General features: G+C 46.4%; 1 protein-coding gene across 2 annotated transcripts in view; it reads left to right on the forward strand.

Moving 5' to 3' along the window:
* Positions 1-757: 757 nt before the first annotated feature.
* Positions 758-23215, forward strand: part of Rab3ip (RAB3A interacting protein) — a 35143-nt gene continuing 12685 nt past the window's right edge. Inside the window, exons 1-5 of one of the 2 annotated variants that reach the window (XM_051176213.1) lie at positions 758-778; positions 7443-7522; positions 10091-10371; positions 11285-11543; positions 22930-23007. In XM_051176213.1, coding sequence (XP_051032170.1) covers positions 10121-10371; positions 11285-11543; positions 22930-23007 — 588 coding nt within the window. In that variant the 5' untranslated portion in view covers positions 758-778; positions 7443-7522; positions 10091-10120. Of the gene's footprint in view, positions 779-7442; positions 7523-10090; positions 10372-11284; positions 11544-15255; positions 15352-22929; positions 23008-23215 lie in introns of those variants that run through there. The other variant, XM_051176212.1, reaches the window with a different exon arrangement.

The raw sequence follows: 23215 nt of genomic DNA on the forward strand, positions 1-23215 counted from the left end.
TTTTGGTGACCACCTCCTAGATGTGCTCAACGCAGAACGCCAGCCCCTTCCTCTGAGTATCCACAAACATTGACCAAGATAGCGGGTGTGTGTGTGTGTGTGTGTGTGTGTGTGTGCCTGCTTCTTCCCCTCTCCCGTCCTTCCTTACACTCGATTCCCTCTGCGCTTTGGCTTTTTCAACTTGGGATGGAAGTTTGACAAACAGAACAAAACAATTAAAAACAGTTCCCGCAAACGATGAGAGTAGGCTGGCACAGGCTCAAGTGCTCCGGACGCCTGTGGACAGACTCTTGGGCTAACCCACCCACCCCACCCCACCCCACCCCACCCCACCCCACCCCACCCCACCCCACCCCACCCCACCCGTACCCCCCACCGCCCGGTCTGGTCCTCAGCTCTTCCCATCACCTCAGGCTTGCTCAGCATCCTGCACGCCATCCCCAGGGTGCCCAGCCACAGTGGTTGCCCGGGGCAACCGCGCTGGGATGACCCAGCACGGTCTCCGCACGGGGGACTGTCGCCAGGGGGCGCCGCAGCGCGCGTGCCCTCGCCCCAGGCCCCGCCCCCAGCCCCGCCCTCGCCCCGTCCGTCCGTCCGTCCGTCCGCGCAGGCGCAGTGGGCTCCCCCCTCGGCGGCGGCGGCGGCGGCGGCGTGGAGTGCAGCGCCGTCGGTCGGTCTCCGTCCTCCGCGTCTCCGGAGCGGGGAGCGACCCGGGGACGCGCTGCCCTGCCGTGCGGCTCGGCGTGCGAGCGCGGCTGAGCGCGGGCGGGTCCGGCAGGTGAGTGCGGCGGGAGGGAGGGCTCCGCGCTGCCCGTCCATCGGTCCGTCCGTCCATCGGTCCGTCCCGCCGGGCCGGCGGGCGGGGACGGCGGCCGCTGTCGCCCGCCCACCGCGGAGCCCCGGGGGCCCGGAGGGCGGAGGCGCAGGCTCGCCCGGTTACTCCGGAACTCCGCGCCCGCCGAGCGCTGCCCGGCGCGGCCTGGGTCCCGGAGTTGTCCAAGTCGCCCGCGCCGCGCTCGGCCGGCCCCGGGCGGAGCGGTGGGAGGACGCCGGTTCGCACCCCGGTCCCCTCCCCATCGCCGGACGCTGCGTGCTGCACGCCAGGAGTTGGCAGTTGTTGGAGATAGGGGCTTCGCCCGCCCGGTCAGGGCTGGCTGGGGCGCCCAGCACCGAGTTGGGAAGGATGCCCCAGGGGCACCCGAGTTTCCAGGAAATGTTGCCGGTTTATACACCTGTGCAGAGTCCCCCAGTCAAGGAAGGAGCCCCGAGATCTTATCATTATTATTCCCCCCCCCCCCGGGAATGATTGCATAATGGGAGGAGAGGCCGATAAGAGGATTAAAACACACTGTTGTGTTTGTAAATCTTCTGAAAGACCCAGTTTCTGTCCATTACCCTGTTAACGTGTTTTTTTTTTTTTTTTTTGGTTTGGTTTTAGACAGTGAGTGACAAAGAGCAGGTAGGATAGGTATGCAGACCTTCGTTGTAAATGTTTGATACTGCTCAATACTTCGCCAGTTTTACGGGGGCCTTGTTCGGTTAGCGTGTGTTATTTATTTACTAGGGCTGTGCCGTTTGGATAGACACTGCGTTCTGAATCTGGCCTGTGTGATCCAATCCTAACGGCTTTACTTAGTGAACCTTAGCAATCACACAGGTTTCCTCAGTGTTGAACAAACATCTTCAGACTTTTTTTCTCTCTTTCCAGTCCTACGAGGTTTCGAATTAATGCATACCTTTGTGAGTGAGTGTGCTTGATGGAACGCTTCCTTGCTCCGTTCACACAGCAGCTCGCCACTGATTTCAAACACATGTAAGCCTCCCACACGGTCTGTTTGCTGTTCACCTGATTTTCGGAAGTTATGGTTAGTGATGTGTCTGTTTAAATCTAGCTGTACTTTTGAATGAATGTAGTTCCATACTTTTAAAAATGCTCTTCACCTCATATTTTCTTTGATGTATATTATATAGATGTTTTGCCTGCAAATGTGTCTCTATTCAGGAATCAGATCACCTGGATCGGGAGTTACAGACAGCTGTGTGCACTCACGTGGGTGCTGGGACTTGAACTCAGGTCCTCTGCTGTAGCTCTTAACTGCTGAGCCATCTCTCCAGCCCTGCCCCAGATTTTCTTTAAGCCCCTACTCTGCTGCATACATGGGTGTTCTACAAATATTTTTAAAAATGGAAACGTTCCTAGCAATAGTCCATCCCTCATTTTTATGCTGGGGTACAATAGAAATAAGCAGGTTTGTGTGTGTTGCAGGGGTTAGAGAGGCCTTTCTGTGCTGAGCATCTTAGCTCCAATGAAAGTGGCATAACTTTCAGTCCTGTCTCACCAAGCATGCAACCTTGAGTAAATCATTTATTGAGCATACTTTGTAGACACACATTCAAATGCCAGTATTTGGCCATTCTCTGTGTTTCGACCCATGATATGGGTGGGATGTGGGTTTAATTAGGCATTCCGCTGATGTGGGGGAGGGGAGAAAACGAATATCAGCTTGACCGCAGACTGGGCATGGTGCCTGTCGTTTGCGGCTACCCTTGGCTCGTTAGTCCTAAGGACAATCTTAGGTTATAGGTGCTTTATCGGGTTTTACAGACCTGGAAACCGAAGGGCAGAGAGTCAAAAATGACTTGCCTGTGGTACTTAGTTCTCATTTATAACCGGCTGATCTCAAAGTCAGGATTTAAAAAAAAAAAAATCAAAAACAAACTGTGGGGACCTCAAGTGGATCTTTAGACTCTGAAAAAAGAACTTTGCATTTGGCCTGGGTGTGTGTGTGTGGGGGGGGGGTTGTGCAGGTGAGAGGTGCTGTTATTTGTGTGTCTGATTAAAAACGACACAGGTGTTCTGATGACGGTGACATTGCTGTTGCCACTGTTGCTAAGTTCCTGGTTCTTGAGTGCCAAGTCCTGATCCAAGCTCACTCCAGGTCATTTTTCTCTCACCATCCAGGAAATTATACCCCCCTTGCTTTTTATAATTGAGGAAACTGAGACTCGAACAGTTGTGTAGCTTGGCCGGGGTCACATGGCTCATTAGGTGCTGGGTAGATCAGAGGTCGGGCAGCTTCAGTGTCAGGGCTGGGACCATTACTAAACCCATCGCTTCCTGTGTATGTGGTGCCTGCTCTCTTAGTCAGCCCGTCTCACCAGTCCATGTTTGAAGGATTGCCAGTTCTTAATTACTGCTCTGCCACTTCGTGTGTAGGTTGTAATGCTGAAAAATTGTTTTTAATTTAGCGTCTGTGAGGTGGTTGTAAGTGTGTAATATGCAATTCTTATGTCACCAGAGGTTTTCAAATGAAATATTCATTGGGTATCTACTTTGCAAGTCAGTGGGGGTTAAAGGTAGCTTTAGAGTCTAAGGTAGGAGGAGCATGTTTTGCTCCTGTGTATTATATGATATGTTCCTCAAAACTTAGAGGAAGCTAAGGTGTAGCTCAGTGGTAGAGGGGGTTGCTTAGCCTTCGTGAAATTGAATCCAGTCCCTAGGATGCAGAAAAAGCAAAAGCTCCCAATAGAAACAACTTAAAGGATACACACAAACACACACACACACACACACACACACACACACACACACTCATTCATACATACATACATATGGATGTGAAAATATATGTATACGTTTTGTTGAGTATCAAAACAGAAAGTTACAGTTGTTGGGTGCTGAGGTAGAGGCAGCAATGACTAGTAGGTGGGTGTGTGTTAAAAAGTTACAAGATTATTGTTCAGGAAGATACATTTTAAAACTAAACTTTTTGGCAGGTATAGAATTCTTTTGAAAACCCAGGCCAACCGATTTTTGCTACTGTATCTATGTGACTCCCCCAAGTCAATATCAGGGCTTGGGAAAACTGCGTTAACTGGTTTCTCCTCCTCTAATGCTGTCCTCAACTACCCTTGCCCCTCAACACTTCTGTGTTGGATATGTATTTCTACTGTAACCCTCCCTCACTTAGTGTGGGAAAAGTACTTCCGCTCTACTCGCTCGCTTCTCGCTGGCTTCTGTGGTGTTGAATACAGTTCTGTTTTGTTAGTTACTAATTTTGATTTGCAATGCATCTGCCCCCTTCTGGTGACCTGGACAAATGCTTGAGGAGGTGGTTCTTGGAGCTCCTGGACAGCTGGCTTTCCTTTATCTCAGTCCAGTGTAGAGCTTTAGCCTTGGGCTTGATGCTCAGGCTGAAGGATTGCACTGGGTAAGCCATTGCAGTTGTGCTGAGTAGAAACGCTGAAGTGTTTCACAGGAGAGCTGAGGGGAGAACGGAAGAGATTCGCACACCTTTGACAGCGTGGATTATTCTTACATCGGGAAGAGGTAGTCACACAGAGTGACACCTGAGAGTTGGCAGCATGGTTTGTTAGCTAGAGCCACAGACCAAGATGGCTTAGAAGGTGCAAGTTAGCAGGAAGCTCGAAGCTTATGCAAGATTTGTTGCTTGTCGTTAACAAAGACCAGTGTGTTAAGTTTCTACACTAACTGGGAAAATGGACGGCTTTCTTTCCCATGCCTAACCTGTCTCACTGATGTTCCCACAAATGGTAGATGTCATTAATTTTTAGCGGCTGAATAAGACACCGGAATACATTGGCTTTAGTAAAATCAAGCTCCTGTTTATTTTCATTTACAAGTTGTGCTTTTTCAAAGTTCTGTGAGGAGAATTGAGGAGACGGCTCAGTTAGGGAAGTGCTTGTTTGCGTTTTATCTCCAGAACCAGTGAAACAGCGCCAGGCTAGTTAGTGTTCCATTGCTGTGATAAAAACAGCATGGCCAAAGCAGCTCATCGTAGAGCTCAGTGTGTCCGGCAGGTAGGAGGCCATCTTGGCAGGACGTCATGGCAGCAGAGCAGGCAGCTGAGAGGTCCCATCTTTAACAGCAGGCATGAAGTGCAGAGAACATGCAGGAAGTAGGGTTAGGCTGATGCTCCCAAAACTTCTGTGCCCAGTGAAGCAGCAGGTACCCGGACCAACGGAAGCCTGTGGGGGACAATCCTCATTCACAACACCACAGCTTCGGTCTGCGCTTGTTTCCCAGTGTCGCGGAGGCTGAAGTAGGCAGAGCTTGGCCACCTGCATAATCGTGAACTCCAGGTCAGTGAGAGACACTTCCTCAAGGCAGGATGAATGGTGCCTGAGTAACAACGCCAGAGATATTGTCCTCTGGTCCCCACATGCACAGGGATGGAGACACACACACACACAGAGTCACACTCTCTCACACACAGTCACGAGACACACACACACACACACACACACACACACGGCTCTCTAAAAGACTTTAACAAGTTAAAATCTGAACAAAGTAGTAGGTAAAGGAGGCGGGCAGGAGGGTTGCAGCCGGTGAGAACAGGGGACACAGAAATCGGCACTCGCTGTTGGTTTCGGCGGCTGTTTGAGGAAGGGCAGAGCCAGAGGAGCTGAGAGGCTAACGTCTTTCTGTGTGGATGCTCCCATCTCAGGGTAGACGTGACTGCTTTGTCTTTCCAGCTGCCCCCGCCTGCTGCCCATCTTCAGGTCAGGTCTGTCCTGTAACTGCACCTTTAATGAAGTGGGGGTCAGGTGTCGGCATCAGACGAGGCAGGCTTGCATCGTCTTACTTGTGGACTGTCTGGGTCTGTTCTGTGACGTAAGGATGGGGCCGTTTTAGAGGATGCTCAGCTAGGTTGTGTGTGTGCTCAGCTAGTTTGTGTGGGTGCTCAGCTAGTTTGTGTGGGTGCTCAGCTGGGTTGTGTGTGCAGATGAAAATAAAGCTTACCCCTGCTTTGGGTGTCCCCAGGGTGTGACCTCAGTGTTGGTCTGACCTTTATAGTCTATGCGGCCCTTTGTGGTAACCACTTAACCAGTTGCCTCTGCTTAAAGCCATAACTACCTTGGAGTCCCTTTTTTTAATGACTGCACTATAGTTTGGCAAAGTTTCTCAAGATGAAGGTCTGACTCTTCAGGATAAACGCCAAGCAGCATTTTCATGTTAAACGAAGCGTCTAATGGTCTGTCCCTCAGCTGCCTTCCTGGCTTGATTTTCTGTCGCTAGCTTCCTTAGCATCTGACCCTTATTCCCCGAGCGTCCTATCTTATTTCCCTGCCATGTCAATCCAGTGGACGCCTCCCTAGCATTTGCCATGTAAGCTATACTTTACTCTCCTTAGGGTACCCTCCCCCTCCATCCCTGTGCCTGCGGGGTCATCTCTGGCTCTCAGGGACCAAATGTTGTCCATTCAGTCTGTCCATCACTGTGTTCTTAGACGTCAGCGGCACCCTGACGAGCTGAAACTGGTGACCATGCTGGGCGTGACAGGGGTGTTTAGTGAAGTGAGCCATGTTATACCATTGCAGTAGCAATTTAACGTGTAATGTCGGGGCCATTCTTTAGAAATCCATGCTAAATTTTGAAAGTCATCTGAGAATTAAAAAAAAAAAAAAAAAAATCTGGCCAGGTTGGTGGCGTGTTCATTTAATTCCGGCATTCAAGAAGCAGAGGCTCCTTGGGTTTGGGGCTAGCCTGGTCTACATGGAAAGTTCTAAATCAGCCAGTGCTACCTAGTGAGAGCTGTGTAAAATAAGGAAAGAAAAAAGGTGTGTGGGGAATGGGCCTGTCCTCAGCCCTCAGCACAGCATTCAGTAGTCTGCAGATAATAAACGGAACAGAGGGAAATGCGCTTGTAACCCTTTTTTGGTGTTTTGAGGCAGGGTCTCACTGCATCGCCTGGGTCAGCCTGGACCTATGTAGCGTGGCTTGGTCTTGACTTGCCCCACACCAGCTCGGTGACGTTCTCATGCCTACACAGTAATAATAGCAATCAAATGTATAAAAGCTGAGAGCCTCAGCATTCCTGTTCAGGCACTACAATGACACATAACCTTTGTTTACGTCTAAACTGTAGTTCCGGCCACACTTTTTATAAATGGAGACTCACCTGTGTGCCGGTACCTACCCATCCTTCATACGTGTGTACCCGGTACCTAACCGTCCTTCATACGTATGTACCTGGCACCTACCTGTCCTTCATACGTGTGTACCCGGTACCCACCCGTCCTTCATACGTGTGTACCCGGTACCCACCTGTCCTTCATACGTGTGTGCCCGGTACCTACCCGTCCTTCATACGTGTGTACCCAGCACCTACCTGTCCTTTATACGTGTGTGCCGGTATCTACCCGTCCTTCATACGTGTGTACCTGGTACCTACCCATCCTTCACGTGTGTGCCCCACGCCCACCCGTCCTTCACGTGTGTGCCATGGTAAAAGATTTAAAAAGTAGCTTGCTATTCACAGCTGTTTTCCCTGCTATTAAATTCGTCAGCATATCACGGTCACTCAGCAATGTGTGCAGACGCTAACCCTCTTTTATATACACACTTCGTTAAGAGGCTGCACCGCAACTTATAGTCTTGCTGTTACAGTTGATGTTTGTCTTCTTTGTCTTTCCAGTTTGCCTGTTTATCCTTGGGCTGAACCCTTCACTACGAGCATGCTGGGTCACATTCGTCACGGACCTGCCACTTTGCTAGGTATTGCCTCGTTTCCTTCCGGGAGACTTCTAGAAATGAAAATGCTGTTGTGCTCTGTAATTCAGTGCGGTCTACTACACGTTTGACTTTTCTATACGAGGGAAAGAGGGAAGGGCCATGGGTACTCATAAAAACGTCAATTTAAAGACAGGCTCCTGCTCATGCTCTTGCTAACCCAGACCTAGATGGTGGGTACCCTTTGCTGAAGGAGCCACCACGTTCTGGATGGAACAGGCAGACAGAGGAAGCAGGCGGACACTGAGCTGCAAGCTTCCTTCTGCTGCCAAGTGTTCATGGTACCTGAAGGTTCTGTGAGGTCCTGAAGGGAGAGAAATTGTCAGTGCCCTAAGCCAGCTGTGGCTCCTGCATGCTGCAGCCCTGACCTGCAAAGCGAGAACATGGCAAGAGCATGGGATTAACCAGCTGCTTCCTGATTGGATTTGAGAGTTGTTCCATGGTGGATACAGTAACCCTGATCATAAACCTATGGCTGGAGACGTCACAGGCCCCAGCACAGAATGTACTCCTGATGTTTTACCAAGTGGACAAGCAGCCTAACTGCCTTTTATGTATGTGTGTTATTGCTCGTACTGCTACCAGTATGGGTCAGAGAAATTTCTTTTCTGCGGGGGGCAGTAGTTAATACAGAGAATCCTAAGCAGCCAGAACAGTCAGGATGAGTGACTGCCGAGTCATGCACCTGCCCCTGCCCGGCCCAGGGGACATGCCCAAGAGGGGTAGGAGAGTATGAGAGCCGGAGGATGGAGGGACTCCAGGCGGTACTCTGTGCATGTGCTCCCCGCGCAAGGCCTGCACAGATAATATAAGGACCTGGGGTGGGCGGGCGCTGGGCGGGGAAAGAAAAGCATGAACAAGAGGAGAGAGGGTGTGAGGAGATAGGAGAAGGCGTGACTCCCTGCACACGGGATCGTCCCATTTTCTTTTTGAAAGTCGGTTTACTGTAAACACATTTCAAAGGTGTTTATTTCTTTACCTTAGCATGAATTAATTAGTAAGCTATATGGAAATGGAATATATATACTTTTAGCATAAACTTCCTGGCTCCATATTTGTTTGTGAATTATGTAAAAGATGAAAATGGTTCTTTTAGATGGGGAAAAAAAAAAACAATTTACAAAGTACTATCTGAGCTTGCATTTGGCACAGTAAGTGTTTTACATTAAATTAGTTGAGCTTCGAGGACCGAAAGTACCATTTGCTATTAATAAACTTGTTATTAGTAAATTCACCTACTTTGAAGATGGGCATTTATACTTATTTGACAAAATTTTTGTTGTTCATACATGGCCATGGAGCACTGGGTAATTTTGAGAGACTGTTAATGTTTTTGCTGTCTGGATAAGTTAAGGCTTTTTATTGGTGTTTAGCGATTGAGTGAGTATGCCTGTGTCCGTGACAGCCCAGCTGCTGCTTGCGTTGAAGGTCCGGGAAGGACTGCTCACGACTGTCCCTGTGCTGCTGTAGGAAGGACCAGATTGGAAAGGAGCCAGTTCAGGGTTTTATAGGCTCTGGCTTTTTGGACTTTCCCCTGTAGATTAAAAAAAAAAACAATGAATGATGTACAAGATTCTTAGTTTTACAATTAAGAGAGCAACTCGAGAGAGACAGGTCTTATTTTTTGCATAAGTTGTGTAAAATCATCTGTAAAATACTACATAAAGTATTTTTTTGCTAGTGTAGAAACTGAAGAACACTTGTCATAGTGGCTGTGAAGTAAATGTTATCAGCGGTACAGTGTTCCTGAGTGATCTTAGGGACTGTCTTCAGTGCTCATGGCAGCTAGGAGGTGGAGGTGGGCAGGTGCTGGGGGGTGGCGGCGGTGGTTAGGCCCATTCCTAGCTCATCATTTGGGTTTAGGGAAAGGAACTGGATCCTGGACCTGACCTGTAAGTCCAGAGTTTGATTGGGGCTTGTGCATTTGGTTGGTGGTAGTTGTCATCATTTACTAGATTTTGGTGATGATTTTATGGTCAGCTAGGAGAACACCCTTGTTCTTGGAATACAGTGTATATGTGCACATCAGTGGTTTGAAACATTCCTCAAACAGCTCAAAAATGTTAATAGCACCCTGGTAATGGGGACTATTACACAGGAGCTCTGAGGGCCTTATGTAAATTCTAAGTGATTTCAACAGAAAAACCACTGGCGTTTCCAAAGTCACACCCAGTACAAGGTGGGATAGAACAGTTGAACTTAAGGCTAGCTTGTTCTAAATGCGTGTATCTTTGCTGTCTTTTACTTTTCCTAGCCAAGGTTATAGATGATAGCAAAGTTAAGAAATCGAGAAAGCTTATCTTTATTCCTCATACCTTTTACTTGTACCTACTGTGACAATATTTCTATATTTTCATATCTTTTCCAAATCAGATTACCTTCTGTGCAGTATTTCTACCATGAGATAATATTGCAGATATTAAGGCTTTTTCATTTTTCTTTTTAAACTATTTTATTGTAAGCTTATACTTTATATGGATTATTTTACAGCTTATGCATTTTGATTTAGTTTTGAACCAACCCCTAAAAATAATCATATTCTTTTGGCTTTAGCTTAGACTGTCCTAGGATGAAGCCTTTGCTATGGCTAATGACCCCTTGGAAGGCTTCCATGAAGTGAACCTTGCTTCACCTACTTCTCCGGACCTTCTTGGGGTGTGTGACTCAGGCACCCAGGAGCAGACGACCTCCCCGAGTGTCATCTACCGGCCACATCCTTCGTCTCTATGCTCTACCCCTCTCCAGGCTAATGCCTTAGATCTTTCTGATCTTCCCACACAACCTGTGTACTCATCCCCTAGGCGTTTAAACTGTGCGGAGATACCCAACATCAGGTATGAGATCCCAATGTCAGGTGTGAGTTTGCTTGGATGTCTTAAATTATCCTTTTTAGAAAATACGAGTAATATGAGTATGCCCATGTAGCGTGATACATTTTAATCCTTAAACCAGGAATTAGCAAACTTCTGCAGATGTCCAGACCAAAAAATATTTTCGTGTAGCAGGCTATATAGTTTCCTTCCTTCCTTCCTTCCTTCCTTCCTTCTTTCTTTCTTTCTTTCTTTCTTTCTTTCTTTCTTTCTTTCTTTCTTTCTTTTTTTAAGATTTTGTTTTTATTTTTTTGTATGTAGATGTTTTGCTTGCACATGTATCTGTGTCCCTCATATGTGAGGTACCTGTGGAGGCAGGTAGAGGGCGTCAGAGCCCCTGGAGCTGAGTTTCAGTGGCTGCATCGTGTCTTTGCTGAGATTCAAATCTGTGTCCTCTGTAAAAAACAGCCAGTGCTCTTAACCACTGGGCCATCTCTGCAGCCCAGGCCATACAGGGTTTATACCAAACTCATCAGTCCTTTTTACAGTGTGAAAGCGGCCACAGGTAGTATGAATAACTCTGACTGTTGCAATAAGAACTTGTGGCCACAGAAATTTCATACAGTGTTTACGGGTCATACAGTGTCCCTGATTCCTTGTTATCCATTGCTGGCTTGTGGGCCTTAGGACAGCAGGGGAGACTTGATTTAGGCTTCAGATGCCCTGTGTGACCCCTGCCCTGGAGAACAGCACTCAGCAGCCCTTTGGGATGATGAAAGTATTACTGTGGTGTGTACTGCGAGTGATAGCCGTTACCCACGTGGGCTGTCGAGCACTTGAAGCGTAGCTCGCACGAGGACCTGGCGTTAGTCAAATGTAGGTTGGCTAGTTCTTTGGAAGATTTGTGGCCTACCCTCTGGGCTTCCTCTCCTCACAGCGTTCATGTTCCGGACACGGCAGCAGCTGTTACCTCTAGAGTGGCCGTGGGACTCACGAAGCTAACACCAAGGAAGGACAGCTGCAATGCGGAGAGGGAGTTTTTGCAGGGCGCCACTGTCCCAGAGGCCCCTGCTGGCAGTGACGACATCTTTGGGTTGAGTACGGATAGCTTGTCCCGTTTACGGAGCCCATCTGTCCTGGAAGTTAGAGAAAAGGGCTACGAAAGGCTGAAAGAAGAACTTGCAAAAGCCCAGAGGGTAAGAAAGCCACGTTGAGAATGGCTGCTTTCTTAGAGCGTGTGTTTCTCCTTCACTTAAACTCCCAGCATCCGAGAGTGCGCAGAATCGCCCTCCCGGATAGGCACTAGAGAGGGGGGCCTGTCCCAGCGGCATCTCTAACACAGCCTGATGGACCGTATCTCACCTGAACTGTCTCCTTATGTGGCTGGGTTGGTAGTCGCTCACGAAGCCCTCCGGTCCAGTTCTTTCTTCTTGGGGGAATTGTTTAAGTGCCGTCACCTTTCTTCTGCTGATTGTGAACATTGTCAGTATTTTACATTGGGGAATGTCCTTTCCTTGATAGGTTCCTAGTCGCCTTCTAATCTATGGCCAGCTCTTATCCTCTGCCACCCCCAGACTGAAATACAGTTGCCGAGAGAAGTGTATAGCAGCATGCTAGACTTGTCTCATGGGAGCTGGGATCTGACCCTTGTTCTTCGTGACCAGGCAGCAAGCACTGTTCCGGGTTCCCTCTGGCCCAGGAGAAGTTCTTATTTTATCAGCTGAAAAACAGCGGTGCAGTCAGAGCACGGAGAGCAGAAGTCACTGCAATTAATAAGAGAAGCAGGGAACAAATAAAACATGGATTCTTTAACACAGCAGTAAAATCGACAAAACTCTGGCAAAAAAAGATTAAAAAAAAAAAAAGACAACCGATTATCGATATTAAGAGTAAAACAGTTATTACCCCTGATCACACAGACAGCAAAAGTATAATTTAGGGACGAAAAGTAAAATCCCATTTTGTGTTTTAAAACTTGAGAAAGATGTCAAGCACTGTTTCTTTTATACCATGACATAGTCCTGTCATGTTTCCCGCCGTCTATACCATGGCTTTCTCATTTTTTCCCCATTTATTTACATTTTGTGTGCACATGCATGCTGATCTCCCAGCTCCATTGAGAATCCCTTTTGAATCCCTTCAGATTTTAGCATTTAGAGCTGTAGTATGGTAAGATCATGATGTGTGACCATGTACATACTGAATTGTATTAGGATGAGTACAATATAGTTTTAATATTAACTCAGGACCGAAATCTTGAGGAGGACTTGAATATGAAAATATTTTCTGAATTCTGGTAACTAATGAATCAAAATTACATCATTGGCCACTCCGTATTCTGATGACCCTTAGCTGCCTGGTTTTGTCTGTACCTTCCTATTTAAGTCTTGCTTTTTATCCTTCCTACTAGTATGTCCCCTTTAACTGGTCATTTACACTTCATACAGTATTGATAAAATTTGGCAGTATCTATTGTCTTGGTATTTGTATTCTGTTATTCTATTTGATCTCCTACCACATTCCTCCTTTTGTATTAATTCATTATTTTTGATAATTTGGCTTACTGGCTAGTTGTTGTTGTTTTGACTTAGTAGTACACTCCTTTAACTTGTCACTGTGTTACCTTGCTGTGGCATACTGCCTGTGCACAGTGTAAGAATCTTAGAGACTATATTTTCTCTTTTGTGTTCAGCTGTTTGCAGTAGTTATCATATGCTTCCTGCACATACTCTTTTTGTGTGTGCTAGACATTTGATCATTTTAAAGGGACATAAAGAATCTTCAGTTCTCTATACACAGATGTTTACAGTGTTGCTCTTTTGCTTCATGTGTATTTAGATTTCCATCTGGCATTTTCTTCTTTCTGTTGAGAGGCCACCTTTAACCTGTTTCCCATCCGCTTGTGATGTGAGGTCCCTTTTACTTTAGTTTTGGGTACGGACGCGGAGGCCGATTCATGCGTTCTCTCCCTCAGTAGGGAAAGGCTTCGCTTCGTTGTCTTCCGGCACACAGGAAGCCGCTGTGTGTGATGTCTTTGCTTTCTTGCTGCCGTGAGCACTTCTTTTCCCGGGTGGTGTAGTTTTCGTCAGGGCTGTGTGGTTGGTGTCTGTGTGTACGTGTGTATGCGTGTAAGTGTGCATGTGCACACTTATAGAGAGTGTGGTGTGCTCTTGACACTGGGTTTCTGATTTTCATAAAATTTTGGACATTTGGCTTCTGTTTCAAAAATCTTTCATTTCTTGCCTGCACTTTCTTCAACCTGTACGTATGTACATTAGAGTGTGGGCCTCTATTCCTTTTCCTGTTTCAGTCTTTTACCTCCATTTGTGTTTGATTGTGGATAGTCTCTCCTAGTTTCCAGTGCTGCTCCTTCTGTGGTATCTAACATATTTCAGACTTTGTTGGAGTTTGAACCTTGTTAATAGCTTGCTTTTGTTGTGTAGCATGGCGGCCCTTATGTCCTAATACTTCATCTGCTCACCCAGCCCAGCCTCCCAGGTTCCCCCTTGGGGATGGTCAGTCTTTTGTGTCCACAGTTTCCTTTTCAAGCAGGTTCACGGGGCAGACATTTCCTGACATCTTACAGATGTGTTACTTCGTGGCCTCATGAAAGATAGTTCGGCTAACTATAAAACACTCAATTTGTAGTCTAGGATTTCTTTTAAAAACAGTACTTCCTTGTTTGGTAGCATAAAATATTGCTGTTGAAGTTTTAGACGTATCTCATTTTTTTTCTTCCTTACAGGTAATTTGACTTTTTAAAAAGTTTTTAACAGACAAAAAACATATAAATCATATACATTAATATATACATTATATGTAATATGTATCAATATGTGTGTATGTTGTATCATGTTTAAATCATGTTAAGCATATATGTAGCTCTACAAAATTTTCCATTGACAAAGTTCTTGAAGTCCTTTGTTACAGATTTGAAGTGGTCAGCATATTATTATTTATAGTCACCCTGCTGTACAATAGCATACCAGACGCCTGTTTAACTGTAACTTTCCAACCATTTTTGCTTCTCATGTGCACATGACTTGAGTTTCTAAGGAGTATTAGGAGGTTCCAGTGTAGGAGCAGGATAGCCAGTGTGCCTTCCTTGGGATTGGTGTGTGTTTGTCATCACTTAACATCCTCCAGAGCCATACCTTGTCCAGCAGGTTTCCTCTAGGGCAGTGTTTCTGGGGGGGTCTCAGCCTCTCAGCATTCCACTGGAGATCAGATTTTGCATGGGAGCTTTCTCTCAGCCTGCCTGCAGTGTATTGATGGCTTTCCAAAAACAGGTTTTCCCTTAGTGTGAGGCTGTGCTGGGAGAGGCTCCTTGCTCACCCCTTCTGCCACAGGTGAGCTCAGGGGTCTGTCCACCTCTGTCTCCTTGGTGCTGGGTTACAGATGTGCCTGCTGTGCCAGTGAGCTCAGGGGTCTGTCCACCTCTGTCTCCTTGGTGCTGGGTTACAGATGTGCCTGCTGTGCTTGGCTTTTGCATATGGGTCTGGGTCTTTGTGCGTTTGTGTCAGGGGCTTTACTGACCGAGCCATCTATCTACTCTGAATAAACATTAAAAAATAATTTTATAGTCATTAGTAAGCAAAATTAGAAAGAAGTACATGCTTGGGAGAAATAATCATGTTCAGAGAAAAGCTAAAGGGGAAATAGTGTTTTTTATGTGTTATTCATATTTAATCTCTGGATATTTTATGGAAGAAATCTAATGCAACATGTTGGAATTAGATGTAATTGTAGTTGTCTGGCTGTCTTGTATCTAGCAGGTACTAGGCATTCAATATGAACATGTCGGTGGTGGTGTTAATATTTTATAATTTTACTAATAACTGTTATGTAGTCAATACAATCTTGTTTCAGGTTGAAGAGATCTAAAACAAAATTATCAATTTCTCATAGGAATTGAAGTTAAAAGATGAAGAATGTGAGAGACTCTCGAAAGTGCGAGATCAACTTGGGCAGGAGCTGGAAGAACTCACAGCTAGTTTATTTGAGGTTGGTTTGTTCGTGGCCAAGAGCAACATCGCAATTTTATATGTTGATAGAATTGGTTTGTGAGGGAATCTTGAGAAGGGTAATGGCTAGCTTCACGAGTATTCATAATCCCTCTAAGCAAGAAAGAGAACATTAATTATAGTAAGGAAATGTAGTCTAACTTAAAATAGTGTACAGAGGAAAATAGAATTCCTTAGGTTATCAGTATCTGGTGGTTTAAACATATGTGTGTGAAAGGAAGGGTTAGTAACTTTAGTTTTACATTTTACAGTTATTTAGGGGCTACTTTTTTTTTTTTTAAATTGTCTTTTATGCTTGCAGGCCCTTGAGGTGCAGCCATTGCTGCAGGGTGGTTTGAGGGACATTAGGAGGTACACCTCTTCATTTCTAGCTTGCGGTCAGGACCAAGATTTCTGCCCAGCTCTGCTTTGACTTTTGATCACAGTCATTGGCCCAGAAAGACAGATGCACTTGTGAGACAGACAGACAGACACTCAGACACTCAGACACTCATTGTTGTAAAGAACTGGCTATTGCCTGTGGAGCCTGCTGTGTCTGAGGGCTGTAATGTGGGTTAGCAGGCCCCAGAACTGGAAAGGACCATGAGTCAGGGTTGGAAAGGAGAACAGGCTCTCCTACCCGGTGAGAAGGTAAGCCTTTATTCTGCTGAGGCCTTCCTCTGTGCGATTGTCCCTGTAGAGTGCAGTCTGCCTTATTAAGTGTATCAGTTTGTTAATCTTGTCCCAAACACCATTACAGAAATACTAGGGATAATGTTTGATAATACTTAATTAAGGCGTCCTGTGATCCATTCACATTGCAAAATGAAACCTGAAATTGGTTTGTTCAAATTCTAACTGGGAAAGAAAAGTGATTTTATTCTCTGAGTTTGTGAGTGTGTACACGTGTGTAAGAGCAAAGGTCACAAGTGAGCAAATTGCATTCTGTTGATTTTTGTCTCCTGTGACCTAAAAAATAGAGTTTATGGCTTTAAGTGGAGAAAAAAGTTTAAAACTCTCACACATGTAAATAATATGAAAAAAATGAATACTACTGCATAAGTTGGAAAGCAAGTATTGGAAGTAGCCAAACCACAGAAATTTGTCAGTGGAAACACAGTAAAGACGTGAGGTCCAGCACGTCTAAGGGGCAGAGTGGGGTGGGGGCACATCTCAAACTGTCTGTGTGTTACTTAGCTGAAAACGGCATTAGAGTGGGGAACTCTTTAGTTTGCGTTCTGATAACCAAAATAAAAAGCACATTAGATACACGAAAGAGAGAAAGGAATCAAGTGTACCAACGCACACCCCACACCACCAGAGAGCCGCGAGCCGCGAAAGCGGACAAGACCAAGGAGGAACAAGGAAGCCACAGAGGACAGAGCACAGATGGACCACGTGTGGAGAGTAAGCCCCTGCCTTACAGTAATTGATTCAGTGTGAACACATCCTCCAGTCACAGTATACGTGTAGAAACACACAGCCTGAAGGTGAATGGGCAGAGAGAGATTTCTGTGCAACTGCTAAGGAGAACAGGAGGTGTTGTATGCACATAATAGAGTTTCGATCAACACTGTCATCAAGAGACAGGATGGATACATAATGACAAAGGATCAGTTTGATTGGACGATACAATTAAATATGTACCCAACAACAAAGCATCTGCATGTTCAAAGCACGCAGTGTCAGAGCTGAAGGGAGAAAAACAGTACAGTAATTGCAGGAGATGCTAATACCTCTGTGTGGAATGGACACATCGTTCAGATGGCAGTCAGATACAGAAGCAGTTGGACGGGTGGCAGTGCACCAGATACACCTGTGGACACACACGGAACTGTCCACACGAGGAAGCAATCCGTATTCTTCTTTTGCAGCCATAGTGACATCTAGTTAGAAATCAACAATAGAACAGCAAAATTACGTTAAGTGTGTGGAAATGGAAACACTGAACTGTGAGCTAAAGAGGGAATTAAAGAGGAACTTGAAAAACTTGAGACATTGAAAATATAGCATATTAAAAGCTTATGAGATGCCGCAAAAGCAATGCTAAGAAAATTGCAGTCATGGCAGTAAATGCTTACAGAATACAAGAAGACACTCTACTTAGTGTCAGGCCTCAGGGAACCGGAGGAAAAACAACCCAAGTACCAAGCTAGCAAGAGGAAGGAAGTAAGGGAGTGTAGTAGGTACAGAAACAAGGGGAAAATATCAAGAAGCCCAAGACTTGTTTTTTGGCTTTTTTCTTTCTTTTAAGAAATAACCACACCTTTACTAGACTGAGAAAAAAAAGAGAGAGAAAGTTTTAAAAAATAGTTGAAAGGAGAGATGTACTGCAGATTTCTTAGAGTTCTTATGAAGTGATAAGTGTACTGTGTGAGGTCAGAGTCCTGTGTGAGGTCACAGAGTCCCGTGTGAGGTCACAGGGTCCTGAGTGAGGTCAGAGTCCCGTGTGAGGTCACAGGGTCCCGAGTGAGGTCACAGAGTTGTGTGTGAGGTCAGAGTCCCGTGTGAGGTCAGAGTCCCGAGTGAGGTCACAGAGTCCCGTGTGAGGTCACAGGGTCCCGAGTGAGGTCACGGAGTCTTGTGTGAGGTCACAGAGTCCTGTGTGAGGTCAGAATCCTGTGTGAGGTCACAGGGTCCCGTGTGAGGTCACAGAGTCCTGTGTGAGGTCAGAATCCTGTGTGAGGTCACAGGGTCCCGTGTGAGGTCACGGAGTCCTGTGTGAGGTCACAAAGAGTCCTGTGTGAGGTCAGAGTCATGTGTGAGGTCACAGAGTCCCATGTGAGGTCACAGGGTCCTGTGTGAGGTCAGAGTCATGTGTGAGGTCACAGGGTCCCGAATGAGGTCACGGAGTCATGTGTGAGGTCACAGAGTCCCGTGTGAGGTCACAGAGTCGTGTGTGAGGTCACAAAGTCGTGTGTGAGGTCACAGAGTCATGTGTGAGGTCACAGAGTCCTGTGTGAGGTCACAGAGTCCCGTGTGGGGTCACAGAATCCTGTGTGAGGTCACAGAGTCCCGTGTGAGGTCACAGAGTCCTGTGTGAGGTCACAGAGTCCTGTGTGAGGTCACAGAGTCCTGTGTGAGGTCACAGAGTCGTGTGTGAGGTCACAGAGTCCTGTGTGAGGTCACAGAATTGTGTGTGAGGTCACAGAGTCGTGTATGAGATCACAGAGTCCTGTGTGAGGTCACAGAGTCCCGTGTGAGGTCACAGAGTCGTGTATGAGATCACAGAGTCCTGTGTGAGGTCACGGAATCCCATGTGAGGTCACGGAGTCCCATGTGAGGTTCTAAGGATTCAGAAGCTCAGGAAAACAACAAAAATGGACGAGTGGAGTTGCATCTAACTAAAACCTGTACACACCCATCACCAAAATTAAAGTGCAGTGGATGGATGGAAAAACACTTGCAAAGTGTGTCTACCAAGGGCACATATTAGGAATATCAAAAGAGCAATACAATAAAAGATAGTTTAAAGGCTGAATGGACTTTTCCCTAAAGAGATGTGCAAGCAGAAGATACATAAGAAGATGTTCAGCAACACCAGTCAGGCAGTTGCAAATCAGAGCCCAGTGAGGTCTTTCCACACGCTTATCCAAATTCAGCACAGCACCTGTAGGCAAGGATGTGGTACTGCTGGTATGGTTATTGTGGACAAAAATATGGAGATTTCTTCTTAAAAGATTAGAAGTAGAGTTGGGCGGTGCTGATGCATGCCTTTAACCCCAGCAGTCAGGAGGCAGAGGCAGACAGATCTCAGCATTTGAGGTCAGCCTGGTCTACATAGTGAGTTCCAGGACAGCCAGGGCTGCATAGAGAGACCTTGTCTCACAAACAATAACAATAAAACCTATCAAAAATAACCAGACCCCCCCAAAAAAGATTGAAATTAGAAGCAAGCAATCTCACTTTTCAATCTATATCAAAGGAAATAAAATTAATTCTTTGATGGGAGATGCCATTATGTATATGTTTCTCATACTGGTTAATGAATAAAGCACTGTTGGCCAATAGGAAAGGAAGATAGAAGGGACTAGGAGACGAGGAGGAAAGAGGAAGTGGTAAGGGAGAAGAGTAAAGATGGAGAGTCTGGAGAAGGCAGAAACGCCAGCCGCTTCTTGCTGGTAAGACCACGTGGAAATACATAGAAATGGGTTAATTCTTAAGACAGAGCTAGCCGATAAGAAACTAGCACCTGGCTAACAGCATAATATCAAATACAGAGTCTCGTGTGTTAATTGGCTGGTGCGGCAGCGGCGGGACCAGACCGGCAGCGGGAGGAAAAACCGTACGCATTACAGTTCTTGATACTTGTATTCTCGTGCCTGTTGCTATAGTATTATCACAAGCCAGAAGTGAGGGAACATATACTCATCAAGGAATGAATAAAGCTGAAGCATGGTGTGTGGCTATATAATAAGGGACATCAGGTTGATAGGGCTCTGTTGGTGAAAGTGCCTGCTCTGCAAGCTAATGGCCAGAGTTTAATCCCCTGTGGTGCAAAGAGAGTGCCACTCCCGAAGGTGCAACAGTGCTAACCCGTGTCACGTCACAGGGCCACACCGCAGCCTTGGCTCTGCACATGCCGTATGCTCCCCCTGCATCGTCCATTCTACCACCAGCGAGGGTGGCCTGAAACGCCCAGCTCCGGTTCAGGCCTGTGGCCCGTTGGGGGCTGCAGTGTATATGGTTTCCTGCTCCTGTAGAAACACATGGGCTTAGTTACAGGAAACAAAGTGCGCGTGTGTTTGGATTGAATGGTTAGAGATTGTGGTCTGTAGGCCAGCAGGGTGGCTCAGCAGTAAGGGCCCCTGTGGCTGAGCCTGAGCCGCCGAGTTCCATCCCTGGGACCATATGGTGGAAATAGGGAGCTAACTTGTGCGAGTTGTTCCCTGATCTCTATAGGCATGCCATGGCACGTACAAAGATAAATTAGTAAATATGACAAAGAATTTGTAAAAAAAGGGAAATTGCTGTTCAAAGTGTTAGTTTGAGTTTTATTTAAAAGGGGAAAAAACCCATTAAAAGGAGAGGTTGGTGGTGGAAACAGATATAGGGACCCACAGCAGACATCGGGCGGACTCTGATGCAGTCTAGGGCATCACAAGAAAACCCGTAGAACCAACTAACCTGGGCTCATAGGGATCACAGAGACTCAACCGACAGCCAGGGAGCCTGCATGGAACTGAACCAGCCCTGCATGTATGTTACAGTTGTGTGTAGGTTGGTCTTGTGGGGCTCCTGGCAGTGGTAACAAGGGCTGTCAATGACTGTGTTGCCTGCTTTGACCGGATTGCCTTGTCCAGTCTTAATAGAAGAGGAGATGCCTGATTTCCCAGCTATGGCTGGCTGATATCCATGGGAGGACTATCTGTATCTGAAGAGAAATGGAGGGGTAGGGGAAAGGGGGAATGAGCTACTAAATAATAAGAAAGAAATCCCCCCCAAAAAAGAGACATTGAAAAAAAAAAATCTAAGAGCCAGAAGATGCGGAGAACTGTGAAAACTCTGTGTCCAGAGCGTCTGCCCAATCTGCACACAGCCTGCACACAGTAGGGCTGACACCAGTTAAGCACAGACGGGGAGGGCTCACGGGACCATACGCCACCCTGATGAACTGTGGGCCCTGATGGCTTGTATATGGTGTGCCCACCTGGACAGAATGGACAGTTCAAAACATGGTCACAAACTGACACTGGGAGCCAAAAGTCGGAGCGCAAGGGCTGAGTGTGAGAAGGCACTTGTAAATGGGAAGGTTGTCGGGTAGGAGGGAGAGACGACAGATGGGAGCAAAGTACCCAGAATGCATTGCATACATGTACTAAATTGTCAAAGGAGGAAACGTCAATGAAAGTTACGTATTTAAAAATTAATTTCTAGCAGTCTCTGAAATGGTCCTAAACATACTAATGCCTTTTGTATTAGAAGTGGTACTCTCACTATTGTAAAATGGACAGTCTGACATCTCTAGTAGAGCATTCGAAAAGCCTGGTGTATATAGTGCCTACATCTCACCTCAGAAAGAAGTAAAGGAAAACCGTCTAGATATTCTACATCCTGACATTTGGGTGATTGGCAGACTTGTGCCAAATGCGGTATCTTTTCAGATGGTTTTGCCGCAGGCCAGCACCCTCCTCTTTGGGGACACCTGTGTGTCTTTCATGGTGCCCCTCTTGCAACTGGAATCTTTGGGTTTTCTCCTGGCCTTGGTTCCGGTTGTTCACCGTTTGCTCATCTCTCTGATGCTTCCAAAGATACATTTTAGAAGTGTCAACTCCAAGAAGTGTGATTCCGATTGTAGAGTTGACATTAAGAGTCCATTGCCAGCCAGTTCAGCAGGTGCTCTGCTTATCATTAGTGTCTTCTGTATGTAGAGTTAAGTTAGGAGAGGTTGGAATAGACAGGTTCATTATTTTGGAAATATCTGTCAGATAGTCTTCTTTTGACAGCCCCTCCTTGTCCCAGTAAAATTCAGTGACTCTGCAACAACTGTCGTTTCCCAAAGGGAGCTGCTGGGCTCACGACATCTGACTGTTCTTAAGGACTTTGCCAGATAAGCAGAAAAATGGTGCATGAAGTATGTCCGTGGTTCATCTCATTTCATTATAAATCACGAATAATGATCATTTGATTATTTATTGCTGTCTGGGGTTCACGGTCATGAGACACAGAAGCTGCTGTCTCCAGTCCCATGCCATAAGAGCAGCTGAGCAGCTGGGTGCCCTGGCACAGCCCAAGGAAGAGTTCCATCCTGCACTCGGCGGCTCGCAGGCCCAGGGCGGCCATTGCCCTGTGTGCTTATTAAATATCTTTTAATCTCCTTTGGATATATTAAAACTCTGAAATGTGAACTCTCAAATCCCGTGCTGTTTGGATTCACTTTAATCTCTTAGACTGATTATTTTGCACAAAAGCATAACCTTTAAAATACGAGATCATGTTATTCTCTTCCTTAAAAAGAGACTTCATCTTTCATTTAGAATCAAGTCTGTCTCCCTCAGAATGTTCATGTACTCTTTAGGAGCAGGGCCTTTACCCCGTTCATTGTCAGCCTGGAACAGCACCGCATAAAGAGATGGCATGAGTGAATATTTGTGACTAAAAGGCAGGAACCCTGGAGTTTCCTACGGCTTCACGTCTGTTTCATTAGAAAGTGAAGGCCACTAACGAGTACTCAGATTTCCCTTGCAGGTCACGCTGTACAATACAGTTTTCACTCTCTTGGCAACTGAAACTCCTCGGTTAACCTTCCTGTTGAGGTGTTAACAGTTCTTACTTGTCCGTTTCGTGTATTTTTTTCTGTGACTAACAATATGTATACGTATCACGATCGCGTGACAGACACCGCTGGATTGGTTGGACCCACCGCGGCTGCCTCAGTGGCTGATGGGTGCTAAGTGGAGAATGCCTGGTCCTTCCCTCCTGCCCTTTTAATATCAGCTGCTTTCCCATAGAGCACGGAATGCTTAGTTCCACGGTCGAACTTGGCAGGGGGTCTTTGTCTTAGGCAGCAGCTTAAATGTGCTTTGAAAATGAATGCTAAAATACTTGTCTACAAAATTTGAGATGTCGCCTTTTCCAGGAAGCCCACAGGATGGTGAGAGAAGCAAACGTCAAGCAGGCCACAGCGGAGAAGCAGCTGAAGGAAGCTCAAGGGAAAGTAAGTCTCATGGCTCCAGTTGTGGGCAGGAAGATGTCAGTCATCGCTGTCTCCAGGGCGCCTTGGCCGCCATCGGGGCTGTTCTGCAGAGAGGCAGTGCTGAGTTTACATGCACAAAAGCCACGAGGGAGGAAGTAGGCGCATACAGGAGCTAGGGACACCGGGCACCGGTGCATTCGCGTACCATCCAGCTCACTTAAAACCGTGT

The sequence above is a fragment of the Phodopus roborovskii genome, unplaced genomic scaffold (genome assembly GCF_943737965.1).
Source record: "Phodopus roborovskii unplaced genomic scaffold, PHOROB, whole genome shotgun sequence".
NCBI lineage: Eukaryota > Metazoa > Chordata > Mammalia > Rodentia > Cricetidae > Phodopus > Phodopus roborovskii.